The sequence below is a fragment of the Prinia subflava genome, chromosome 3, assembly GCF_021018805.1.
Source record: "Prinia subflava isolate CZ2003 ecotype Zambia chromosome 3, Cam_Psub_1.2, whole genome shotgun sequence".
NCBI classification, from domain to species: Eukaryota; Metazoa; Chordata; class Aves; order Passeriformes; family Cisticolidae; genus Prinia; species Prinia subflava.
The window spans coordinates 15953548-15966634 of NC_086249.1; the positions used below are offsets into that span (position 1 = coordinate 15953548).

Consider the following 13087-nt stretch of genomic DNA (forward strand, 5'->3'; position numbering starts at 1 on the left):
TCCTACCCAAAACTGAGAGAGGACTGACCAGGATTGCTCTTGTGGTCAGTAGGGTCTTAGAAGCACCTGAACAGAGCACATCAGCCAATGTGAGAAGGCATTTCCATCACAATTTGGCCAAGGTTTCACCTGAAAACCACAAGCAGCAGACCCTTACAACTGCTAATGCCTTTACTTGCTACCAAGTCTGTGAGAACAGAGCTGTTTGTCCAGGAACCACCAGCACCTCTGCCCACAGGGCTGCAGATTTCTCCATCCTTTCCACGGGAGACTGCAGAAGCTCTGGCTACAAGGAACTCTGCTTCAGAGACTGAGGCAGCCAAATTCCTCTGAGTTAGCATAAGCAGCTCTTGTGTAAGACAAATCAAACTTCACTATAAAGAGAAGCATCTTGGGACACTCCTACTGCCCCAGTTCCTCCACAGCAAGCACTGCAGGAACAGCCAGAGCCATGGGAGTCCTTCCTCTATTAATCTCCTTGCCTTCCCAGGCCCAGGCTGGATCACCATCACAGCAGTACGGACATACTGTAAGCAGTAAAGCCCTGGGGTGTGCAGGAACATAAGCATCCCACCCAGACCCTTCTGCACAGGAGGGAAAAAAAGGAGGATTCAACCCTCCAGCAAGGAAAACAAGTGGAAACCCTTGGTGTATCACTCTGTTTTTTGAGTTCACTCCATCTTCCCTGCCTCCACTCAGCCCCAGGCACTCATGGTTCCTACCAGGGTGTAGATATCTTTCATCTCCATGGCCCGACGGTGGAGGATGTCCCTTCGCAAAACAATGAGGAGGAAAAGAAAGCCCAGCATCATGTGGCCCACGTTGCTGAGGATGTTGTTGAAGGCACTGCAGGAAAGAAGGAGGTTTAAGACAAAGGCAGCACAGCAGCAGGAAGCTGAACCCTGCATTGTGAACTGAATCTATTTTGCTCTGCCCTCCACCTCAGCAGCTGCAGAACTGCAATTTTATATTCCAGATGACAATTCCAGTTTGAATAGTTCACCTGTCCCGGTTAATTTAACATTTCTGCGAGATTCCCAACTCTGGGCTTTCTTTGCACTCACACACAAATTTAGAGAAATGCTACCCTGGAAGGACTGATCTGAACTTCTCTGCAGAGCTGTTGCTCCGTGGATACAAGTGTCCAATAGAGCAGGGGAGCACCTCGCTGCTGTGCCAATGATTTGCAAGGGGCACCCAGGTGCCACAAGGTCCAGGTTGTGCGTGTCTCACTGCAATGGAGCAGAACTCACCACTGCTGAGCAGAACACGAAGATCAAAGTCCTAAACGCCCAGTGGTTTTATCAACATTGCTACTGTGAGCCTGGCAAGCATAAAATCCTGACCTGGGCACAGCACAAACACTCAGGAGGCACAAGACAAATAGGCAGTGATGAAAGGGCTCACTCACCTCAGCACCCCAAGGGGATGAGCACACAGGAAGTTGTAGTAGCAGATGTCCTGATTGCCCGTCACATTCACCACCTAGACACAGAACAGTCAGGGGGCCTGGCATCAGCAAATCTTCCCTGCTCTGGGGGGTTTGCCCCATGCAAACACAGCACAAACACAGGGTGTGCCAGGACACAGCCTAGCTCTAGCACTGCCACAGGGGAGTAATGACATCTGGGACAAGATGTTGTCACGGGCCACAAACCTGATAACAGTCCTCAGAGGAAACACTGTGTGCTCTCAACCCCCCACTAATAGACCTGCCTGCAGATATCTGCCTAACAGCAGGACAGCAAAGGCTGGGAGAAGGGAGGAGAAATCACAGCAAACACTATTTGCTCTTAGAGATAACATCAAATTCCTCCTGTCTCTAAAATGAAACAGGACCCAAATGAGACATCACTTGAGCAGGAAAACAGCAGCACTCCCACTTCCCAAGCAGGAATAGCAGAAGTGAAAGCCCAACGAGCCAAGCTCATTGTAACATCAACACAGTGCAGCAAGAGCAGCTAAGGTAAACTGCTCCTCACACAGAGCAGAACTCCTGGGTGATCCCATTCCACTGTGACTGTCATCCTTGCACAACACAACCACAGGGCAAGGTTAAAGCGAGAGGGGCCAAACGCACCGTCTGGTAAGTGATGACGAGCTGGATGACCGGCAGGGCGTAGAACACCGCTATGGTGATGATGTTCCTGCATAGGGGAGACAGCAGCAGCTCTTACACACACACCAAAATCAGGGCTGCACAGCCAGAAGAGAGCCCCACGGTGCTCGTGGAGGAATGTGCACACCTCACTGCTCTGGGGTTATGATCTCATTGTGACCCCCTGGAGCAGAGGAGCACATGTGCTCATGAACCCAGGTGGCCAACAAGAGACAAATGCTAAGGGCACAGGAAAAGCCAGGATTATTGGCCACAAGCTCATGTGTTTGAGTGCCAGTTTCTTTCCTTTCCCATTATGTTCCAGTGCACTGGTTGTTACCAGGCTTAAAAGCAATGATGCAAAACAGAATCCATTGCCAGGATCATGTGTGCTCTGGTACACAAATATCCTTACTTGAGGTATGTGGGATCAGCAGTTACTGATTGGAATAGGGATAGAATGCATAACAGGATAGTTCAGAAGAAGGGCATACCACAGACTCTGGGTCCAGAGTTTGGGCCTTACCAGTTTGCCTTCTCCTTACCAGAAATAGATTTTGTATTTTTTGCTGACAATCCTTCGGTCTTTCCTGGACAAGTCTGATAGATAGAGGAACACCTAAAACATTAATGGGCGGGGAAAGAGGGAAGAAAATACAAAAGAACCATTGTAGATTACAGATGCCAGCAGAAGATCTTGATACATTTGCAGCTTGGTGGTATCTGGACTGGTTTTACACAGTGAACTCACTGTGTCCCTTGAATCTACGAAAGTGAGTTCTGAAAAATCCTCTGACCTCCAGGAATGGCTCCAACCATACAGAGCAGTGCAGAAGACAAAAGGAGGCAGTTTGAGAGCTGCTAGCTTAAAGCCCCTCTGTATATACACAGTGATCACACTACTGGTACTAAATAGCCACAGACTGTTGCAGATTATTTTCTCCCTATCTTCACACCTCCTTGAACTTTCTGGGACACTCTCTGGGCATTTTCCTCCTTTCTCACTAATCCCCGATACATTTTGATTTTCCATATTACAGCACTCACTTCAGCAGCACACTTATCACAGCGGGAAACCTTTCAGTGACTGAAAAGAGACTAAGAAGCCCACTGGGCTGTATTAGGTGAAATCCATCCCGAAAGGGAACAGGATTTTGGCGATTTCCCTGAAGTGAGCAGTTCTGTGGCCCAGCGCGAGGGCCACAGCTGCAGCAGCAGCCGCCCTACCTTCGTGCGGATGATGTTCTTGTCGCTCTCGATTTCCGGCATGGTGTCGAAGTCGCTCTCCTCCTCCACGGAGCTGTCCGTGTCCGAGCCGCCGGGGGCCCTGCGCTCCGGGGAGGGCGGCTGCCGCCCGCCGCTGGAGCTGGACTCGTCTGCGCCGCAGCGGGGAGAAGGAGACAGCAGGGGGAAGGCTAAACCCCTCCGTGCACAGCAAGAACAAAGGTGCCCCAGGTGCTCTGACGCTTTGACAAGTTGATATGGCCAGTTCAGGGAAAAAATCTTTCCATGATCCCAAAACTTCCTAAAAGTTTTAGGTGATCAGCTAAGAGCAGTTTGAAGGACCATTATCTTCCCCTCTCTGCGGGATTTTAGTTTTCACTCTGCTTTTATTCTATTACTTTTCATCTCTTAACATTTTCTACTGTCTACTAGCCCGGGCTCTGAAATCTGCAATTCTGAGATAAGACAAATACCTCTAGAGAAAGAAGCAGACTGCTAGGGGTCAAAAACATACTCACCTAGCTAACCTTCAGATTTTATGTAAGCTTTATATATCTCTAAGCTTTTCTAAAAATACCATAGAATAAAAAACAAAGAAGAAAGATGATTTTTCAAGGCAGGCAAAGAACCAGGTTTGTTCCCTTTGCATCCCTGGTACTGGTCAGCAGGACCTGCCTGCACTTCCCATAGGATGGGCAACTCCCAGCTCATTGCCCACATCGACATGGGCACAACACAGGCTTCTTCCTCATTTCCCAAATGCTTTCAAAAGATTTCTCTGGAAAAAGGGGAATGAGAGGTAAAGTGGTCATTAAGCCCTCAGGAAGATTTCTTTTCTCCTCTGCTGCCAGGGCATGATTTGCCTGTTGGCAATGTGACATTATTTCCTCCCTAGTGAAAGCCCTGGAGGCAAGAAACCCCGATTGTGTCTTGCTTTATGGCACACAACCCTTCAGCCTCCCAGGGACAGGCATGCTTTGGTTTAAAGGCAGGCTGTGAGCTAGTAACAGGCTCCTAGAAGCTTGCTTGCAAGGGACCTTTGTCAGTCACTAGTAAATGTCCTGTCTGAAGCAGCATTGTCACCCACAGCTCTCAGGTGACTGTAGCTTTGTGTAAGAAACATTTCCAGTGACAGTCTCTTGGGGCACCTCTTTCTGATTTGCCACTTTTATTATGTAGATGCTTTTCCCTAAAGTGCAACCTGAACCTCACAAACTGCAATTTGGTTGGTTGGGTTTGTTTTTTTTAATCGTGGCAAGATGCTCCTAAAGAAACTTTTAACTTTACTCTCCTCTGGTGTTAAATCACCCTGAAAGTGCCTTCCTCCACCCCAGGGAGAAGCCTCCCTGTGCCCCAGTTCTGGAATATACTGTACCAATAGCACCGTAGCTGCTTCCCTCAGGAGTGCTGGCTGAGATGGGGTGTGAAGAAGTCATCATCCCAGATCCTGCAATGGAAACAGACCCAGGAGGGACAGTTAGTTTCATGTCAGTGCTTCAAAACATCTCTGAGGTGAATCCAAACAGCTTGAAGAGCTGGAGGGGCTTGGGAAAAGGAACGTTTCTCTAAACAGATGGCAGTCTCCCTCTAGAGCATACTGTGCTAAAGGGAAACCCTTGTTTTGCAGTGTGAAGGAAACCCAATCCCTTCAGCCTCCCCACACAGGGTGCCAGTGAGACTGGCAGCATGAGCCCCCCTCCAGCACCCTGTACAGATCACACTCTGGGGCTGCAGGACTTGCTAAATTTTAGAGCAAGTCTCATGATGTTCTTAACAGCCTTCTAATTTCTGCTTCTTCTCTTTCCTCATCTCATGCAACGCCTCAAATCTATTCAAATACTACTTATCCCTGGAAGAGTCACAGACTTTGGCAGGACAGCTGCTACATAATTTTAACCAATCAAGAAAAAAATGCTTTATACAAAAGGTGTAAATGATCTCGTGCTGATGACAAGAAGGACAAGCCTTTGAGGGCTAGGCACATCCTGCCTCCTGCCCACATATATGAAGCAAGGAGTGATCTCCTGCCTCCCCATTCCCTCCTTTTGCTTCCAATGGTGGAGCTCAGCAGCTGACCTGCGTGGCAGGACACAAAGCCAGCTGAATCCCTTCACTGAGAGGTCAGTCACAAAAGGGAGGGAAGGAAGGGCAGCAGGAGCAGGACCATGATTTCCAGTAGTGACAAACAGTTGCTAGAGACAGTTAAGTTGCTTTAAAGCTTCACCCCTGCAACCATGTGTTCAGTCAGCAGCAAAGCAGAGCAGAACGTGGCACAGTATTGAAAGCCTTACTGCAGCCTGGCAATGGCCTGGCTTCCCAAGCTGCATCTCTGGCTTCCCAATGCATGACTGGTCCCAAACTGACAGGCACAGGCAGAGTGCTCTGTCCAGCTGGAAATTCTGGGCATTTCCCTAACACCTTGCATAGGTTTTTATACCATTTTCATTAGCCACAATGTAGAGAGATCTAAGACTTGTCCTTGACTGACCCCAAGTCAGCAATGATATTTGATACTTCAAGTACCAAATACTGCTTTTCTTTGGCATGTCTGCTGTGCTTGTTGGGCTGGGGGCTAAGGCTTGGTCTCAAATTTTGGCTTCGTTACGCTTCTGCCCCATCCCTCTAACAGAGACAACAAACAGCTCAGGGGAGCACCAGAGCATGGATTGAGCACCAGAGGGAGGGCTCTGGCACACTGCAGCCCCCAGGTGACAGCCCTTGAGGCCTGAGCTGAGATTGGCACAATGTTGCTGTAGGCTGCTGCAGGAGCACGATGCAGCTTCTACTCATCACTTCATATCCAATCTCCCTCTCTCCTGGAAGCTTTTCCTGTTGCTTTAAAAGTCATTTGGAAATCCAGATCACTGGGAAGAGGGCAAAAACATTTAGCTATGTTCACAGCAGCAAGGCACAAGCACAAGGTCTGTCGGTCCTGTTCCACAAGGATACTCCCTCCTAATTTTAGACCAGGCTTTATTCTCTCAACCAGTGACCTCTCAACCTTCTCTCCCAAGTAACCAAAGATTTAAATCTGGACAAAGCAGGCAAGCCAAGAAGGAAAAGCACTCTGCCCTGTCTCTAACAGCCACTTTGGACCCAGCTCACCCACTAATTTCCATCCCAGTTCCCACTGTGAGAAGTGAGTCAGCAAAGTAAATGTACCACACCAGGCGTGGTTCTTCCAGCTATTGCCTCCACCAGATAGTGAGGATGTGGAAGGGAAGGTGTGCCACGGGATTAAAACAAAAAAGTGAACCACAGAAGCCAGAAATGAGATGGACAACAAGAGCAAAGAGGCACATGGAGTGGCAGGACATTCCAAGACCAATGGCAAAGACACATTGCTCAGCACTTCCATCCAACTCCTTGGTGGGGGAAAGGAATGGGGAGTAATAAAGAAAGCAAGATCTAGGGGTACTTGGGAGGGAAAGAAATTCCAAAGGGTGGGAAGGGGAGGAAAAAAAAAACAAACAAAAACACAGAGAAAGCCAGTGTGTCCACTGATCTGGAAGACAGGGAAGATGCTAATTACCATTTTATAAGCATCAGTCAGACACACCCTTAAAGAGACAATAGATGAAGAAACAGCGCGTAGGTAGGACGTGATTCCTCCCCAGAGGAAAGGACGTGGCTGCAATATGCAGTGCCAGGTATGTGAAAGTGGCAATGGATTGCAAGGGAGAGGACAGGTCACAGAAGCAGTAGGTGCCTCTGGGAGGAAAGCTGTAAGCTATGAAGGAACTGTGCTCCTCTCTCCCTTCACAGGGATGCTGTTCAGCAGTCCTCCCTGTTCAGCAACCCAGTTCTCTTCTCTCCAGGTCCATACTAAGTCCAGCCCTGCAGCTTATTTGGGAACTTTCCAAACACCAGAATTTTACTTCCACCTCTCAGCAGGGCAGTTTAGAAGGCAGCTTCTAAGCTGCCCTGCTGAGAGGTGGAAGGCAGCTTCTAAGCTGGCTTCAGCACATTAAACCTCAGCTGCAGCATCAGCAGCACTCACTGGGACTTCTGGTCTCACCTGGCTGAGACTGTGCCTCCTTGTCTTAGACAGGGACTCCTTTCAGCACCCTGGAGCTCTTCCACAGCCTTGGACAGGTCCCTTCAGCTTACCCAAACTCCCCAACACACAGGCCTTTCCCATTTCTCCAGTGCTTAAAACCTGCTCTTTTTTTACAGCAGGATCCATCCCAAATGATATAAAATGAGAATATATTTATGGACATTTTCACAGTTTCCCTGTTCAAAAAAAACCCCTTTCACATGTATTCCAAATACAGGGATACATGTGGATCTTAGTGGCTGACAAAGCAAGTCTAAGAATTCCAATGCCCCCAGGTCCTCAGCAGAAACATTTAGCCAATTAATGCCAGTCAGAGTGAAGTTTCACTGCTGATCCTTTAAAACACAGCTCAGTTATACTACCATGCTTATCTGATGGTATGTAGCACACCGGAGAGACTGAAAACACTCGGCATCAAAAAAGGAATAACATCAAGAGGCTTTTGATGCTGCCAAAACAATGTCCTCCCTTCCTCCAGGAGAGAGGTACAAGTGACCTCAGCACCACCACTTTGAACTACTTTGCAGGCACTAAATATTTAATCAAAATGAAAAGCCTCCCACACTTCACCAGAAAGCAAGAACTCCCAGTGCCCCCATCCACATGACAAGAACTTCCATCTTTCACTGGTAGCTCCTTAGATGCAGCTCTGTTTTTATAAGGCAGAAGGCTGCAGTCTGTGGAAATGTGGGTGCAGCACAAAGTAAACTGAATCCAATGCCAACACAAATATCATAAACACCACTACCTAACTCTGTTAGTCATTCATCCACCTGGCTTCCAGTGAAAAACAATCTTTTGTTTTTCAAGCATTTAAATTCAATTAAGACATTAAAAGACCCCCTGCTTAAACCAGACAGAGGAATTCTTAAAGCATAAGAGCTGACATACTCAAAAGTGCCTTGTTTAAAGATCAACAGACCTGGCATCAGGAACATTAGCCTGTAGCCAGGTCTAGGCAAGGCTTGGCCTTCCTCCACCTTTTTAAAAGGCAGCTCCTAGGGGTAGGAGTCAAGACTAGGTTCAGAACACCTGGCTTCAAAGGCCCTCTCTTGTGAGGGCAGAGAGGAAGCTCTAACATCTTTCCCCAGCACCAGAGACCGTGTGAGCTACCAGGGAAGATAGCTCCAGGTCAGAAAGTACTCGACTGAGAGCCTGGCCTTTGCCTGGCCTGGGGCCAGTGCTGTTCACTCAAAGCTGTCACACAACAGAGAAGAGACCTTACCATGCTCAGGACTCAATCTCCCAGCTGAAGCCTTCCTCTGAACCCTGCAAAGCAACAGACAGCACTCATGAGACAGCCAACAAATGTCATCACCTGCCAGCCATGGCAGGAGTATCTAGGACACCACTAGGTAAATATGGTGCAAGCTCTAAAAGACCAAATAAAACCAACAAAAATAAGCACAGAAGAAATAAACACACATAAAGGCAAAAAAGAAAAAAATACTGTTTGGAGACACAATTCAGCCATGACTGTTTGCTGTCCGCATCTCTTAACTTCCAAAGCAATAGAGGGGTTTTTTACCCCCTCAGCTATCCACCAGAGGCAGGACAACCATTTCCATGACTTATCTAACCCTTCATTGCTCAGTATGTTGGGAGAGACCCTCACACCACCTTTTCAAACCCATCTTCACTGCTCAGGGGACCAAGCATGTATGAATCTACTACAGGGACAGGGGGATCTAGAGGCACTCATTAGCACAATGCTTAAGAAGCCTGTATCACCTCTGTCAATGCAGATGTCAAGCAGAAGATGGTAAAAAAAACAAAACCCAAACCAAAGAACTCCAAAAAACCAAACCCTCACCAACATATTCTCACAACATAGGAAAATACCAGCAAATAAGAGCACACACTTAAGTAATTTCATTGAATTGTTCCAATGAAATATATTTTCACTCATGTGTCTTGAAGTTAAGCCATGCCCATGCAGACATTTTTCAACATTCTTTTTCAACACAAGCCCAGACACCAATGTTTGGAGCAAGGGAGGCAGGTAAGGAAGGAAACCAGCACTCTTGGGACTCCAAGGCCCTGTTTGTGTCACTGCCACTTACTGCAATACTCAGTCCAGCATGCTCTCACACTCCATATCCCAGACTGGTCTCTCCAAAATTCCCACCTGCTGCCCAGTGTCCTTACATAAGAAAACACAGGGTTGGGGCCCTACAAGATCTAGAGGGCAGACCCTTAGATTTTTATCCTTCCCATAGTCCCCACAGCAGAGGAAGAAGTATTTTCTGGCTGGTGGTCAGTAGCAGCCCACTGAGTAGTCATGGACTTCTTCAGCTGCTCTGTTTAGATGCTTGCCACGCCCCTCATGCCAAATTTTCTGCAGGGTGTGGTGTCCCTGATGATAAGAAACAGGAAGGCTGTTCTTTTACAACCTCTAGACTCACCTAATGTAGTGCACAAAAGCAACAATCACCGAGCCCAGGTAAAAGGAGAGGAAACCCAGGAAGCTGAAGAACATGGCCTGGACATAAACAGACTCTGAGGAAAGAGAACGGATCAGTCAGCTCACAGAGCAGGAACAGCACCTCTCAGAGTCAGCACTCTTCCCAATATCACCTTGTGAAAATGCCCAGCCCCAAACAGCCCTTCCAAACCCATTTGCTTTCTTCAAAAGGAATTGACAGAATTCAGCACCATCTCCCCCCCTTTCTTTACCCCCAGTAAAGAAAGCTGGTGTGCCACAAAGCCCTCCCTGGAAAGGAGCAGGCACCAAGTGGTTTTATCCCCTTTGCTGGTGCTTTCTGCACCATTCCTTCAGAGGCTGCTGGCCCAGTCACACCCCTCTATTCAGAAGTGCCAAGTCCCCCTGTCAAGTTGCACTGCCCTGCCCAAAGACACTGACTTTTGATGGAGGGCACAATGGTCACTTGGAGGTTCTTTGTCCGCTGCAGGTTCCAGGTACGGTTGACATTCCCTGTGAGATGCACGGTGTACAGCAAATATAAAACAACCAACATTAATGATTTCTGCCACTGATCTTGGTTCTCTGAACTTGCAAAAACAACAGGGTCTGCCTTTTCACTAAAATGTTCTCTGATCTGTCAATATACAGCCTTTCCCAAATGTTTCCCCCTTCCTCCCTGTTCACCTGTTTTTTAGACTAGAAATCCCTGATTCAGCCTTCCATATATTGCTTAAGTCTGGATGTCTGAATCCCAAAGGCATCTCATCTCCTACTCATTTAATCCCCAACGGAGAGATTCTCTCATTACAGGTAGTGGGAGTCGACTTTTGCCTTTGGCCAAATCTCTGTGAGTAAAACACTTCTGTGCCGGATGCCACTCCAGAAACTCGCTCTGTTTCTGCAGGGCTTAGCACACCTGGGCTGTACAGCTCTGCTGACAGCAGATGAGAGGTCATCTGATGACAGATCAGGATGAGAGAATGACACCCTAAAGGGCACAGTTCTTTTGTTGTTGTGGGAAAATTGGGGCAGAAAGGTGGCAGGGGAGTAGTAAAAAGCTATTGAGGGAGCCCAATATGTCTGTTAGTTGCAGTCTTGCTTCTTCTTCAGGGAGGAAACTTTGAGTCTTTGAGAACAGGAATGTTCCCACTCCAGTTACAGCCATCACATGACTGGTGGAGACCTTGCTTTTACCACTGCCCAGCAAGTGGACACAGTGTCTTCTGATTGGAGAAGACGCTAGAAAAAGTCTTTTGTAAAATTACTCTCCCAAAGTTACCAATTTTTCCTGTTTCCCCAAGTTCAGAGCTGTCACACATCCCAAGACAGCAGTAGGAGGAGATGCTCTCTGCAGGAACTGAGACTCCATGGAGCCAAGGGGGTAATACAGCAGCAGGGAGCAGAGGTGAGAACCAAACAGAAGGCTGTAAGCAGCATTGCCTGGATGTCTCCAGTGTCTCCCAAGGCACCAGTGGTCTGCTGAAAAGCACATAACCCCAGCAAGCCAGGCACTGCACTAGCCAGCCACCTCCTACATTTACCAAGACTTTCAGCCTGCCCAGCAACATCAAACTGATACTTCACTCTTCCTCACACCTACCTCTCTGGATAAGACAGATCCACCAAATCACCCTGTGGCATCCCACAAGAAGGTCCCAAAAGACACCCACTGCTCCATCACTCAGATGCAGCAATCAAATCCACCTCCCAGAACAACTTACCACGAATTGAAGAAGGCACAGAACCCCCACAGGCGTAATCCTCTGGCTTGATGACAAACACAACGAAGAACTGCTCACCTGGGAAATCTTTTCTCTGCACAGAAGGATGGAAGAGGACAGAAAATCCATGAGACAAAGCCTCTCCACTCCAATAGGCCAGAGATCAGGTTTTAATTGCTACACAGATACCAGAAAACACTGGGACACAAATCAGCATCTCACCTGCACTGTTATGGCTGCCTGCTTTGTCATAGACTGATAAACTCCATTGAACTCCACGTTATGGTCCAGGTCATACACTGGGCACTACAACAGACAACTAAGGGTTAAACCAGGGACAATATCCACATTATTTTCAAAATAAGCCAGCTGGAAAACACAACACTGAACAGCAAAAAAAGGCCCCAGTTGGAGTATCCAAGGGAACAGAACATCTTGCATCTCTGTCTGCTCCTACACTGCAGGACCCTGCATCATTCAGGGAGGTGGGAAAAGAGAGTGAGTATGGGGCTATTTCCCAGCTGCAACAGCCAGCCTCCATGACAGGGAACATCCCAGGAAAGGGGATGAAATATATGGAAAGGAAATCGAACTGGAAAGAAGAAAGACATCAGTGTCTGAAAATCAGAAGCCCCCAAGCTGCCTTGAGCCAGGGGAGAGTCAAGTGAGCCCTCTCTGAGCCCCCAGCATTCCACTCAACACCCTCCACAGAGAGACAGACCCACATCACAGGGAAGCAGGGAACCTCACAAGGGAGACGTAAATTCCCTGTGTGGAATGTGTTCCCTATGGATAAGCTAGAAAGGAAGAGCTTGTTCACCTATTTACAACAAAAGTCTGTATGAGCTGCTTGAACTCAGCATCTCTGTCTTGGCCTCTCTCCCAAAGAATTTTAGTTCCTCTTTCAGGGCTCCCTTCACCACCAGCACCAGGGCAAAGCCCTGCCTTGGACTTTTCCCCCTGCAGGGCACAGACCCCTCACAGCTGGACACAGCTCCAGCAGGCAGCTCCTCACCCTTCTCTGCTTGGACTTACCACAATATCCTGGACAGAGACAACTGAGCATGGGTAGGCTGCATCAGACACCACATTAATAATGACTGAATCGACATCCTGAGGAAATTTGTACAGAAAATACTGCAGAGAAAGCAGAGGACAGGAGTAATGATCCAGAAATCACACTTGGCAGTATCTTCAACACCTTCCTAAGCTACCTGAACAGCCCTAGATGGGTTTTGGGGTTAGATGTGGATGGCTTTCATAAAAAATCAGATTTCAAATATTAACACCTTACACTACAGAAGAGCAGATTAAATATATACAGGCAACTGTCCCCCTTGCACAGCATGCTATTAGACACAAACATCTTCAACATGCAAAATACAGCATAGCTTTTGCTCCCTCAAGCTTTTTTCCACCTGATGAAGCTGAAGTGACTTAATTTTACACCCCATTCCATTTTATGTTGATATGAGCAATTTCCAGATGCTTCCATGCTGCTGGCTGTACTTTTATATAAGGAAAACATCACAGAGCTTTCTCAAATGGGTTGCCTCAAA

The 13087-nt window shown here is 47.7% G+C and overlaps 1 protein-coding gene across 2 annotated transcripts in view; it reads right to left on the minus strand.

The window, feature by feature from the left end:
• SIDT1 (SID1 transmembrane family member 1) overlaps positions 1 to 13087 on the minus strand; it is a 42385-nt gene that overhangs the window by 11416 nt on the left and 17882 nt on the right. The window contains exons 5-16 of one of the 2 annotated variants that reach the window (XM_063394007.1): positions 12564 to 12665; positions 11751 to 11834; positions 11529 to 11622; positions 10246 to 10317; positions 9788 to 9881; positions 8608 to 8651; positions 4698 to 4769; positions 3326 to 3564; positions 2644 to 2717; positions 2081 to 2147; positions 1412 to 1485; positions 723 to 846 (exon numbers count right to left, since the gene is read on the minus strand). In XM_063394007.1, the coding sequence (XP_063250077.1) occupies positions 723 to 846; positions 1412 to 1485; positions 2081 to 2147; positions 2644 to 2717; positions 3326 to 3564; positions 4698 to 4769; positions 8608 to 8651; positions 9788 to 9881; positions 10246 to 10317; positions 11529 to 11622; positions 11751 to 11834; positions 12564 to 12665 (1140 nt within the window). The remainder of the gene's footprint in view (positions 1 to 722; positions 847 to 1411; positions 1486 to 2080; positions 2148 to 2643; positions 2718 to 3325; positions 3565 to 4697; positions 4770 to 8607; positions 8652 to 9787; positions 9882 to 10245; positions 10318 to 11528; positions 11623 to 11750; positions 11835 to 12563; positions 12666 to 13087) is intronic. The other variant, XM_063394008.1, reaches the window with a different exon arrangement.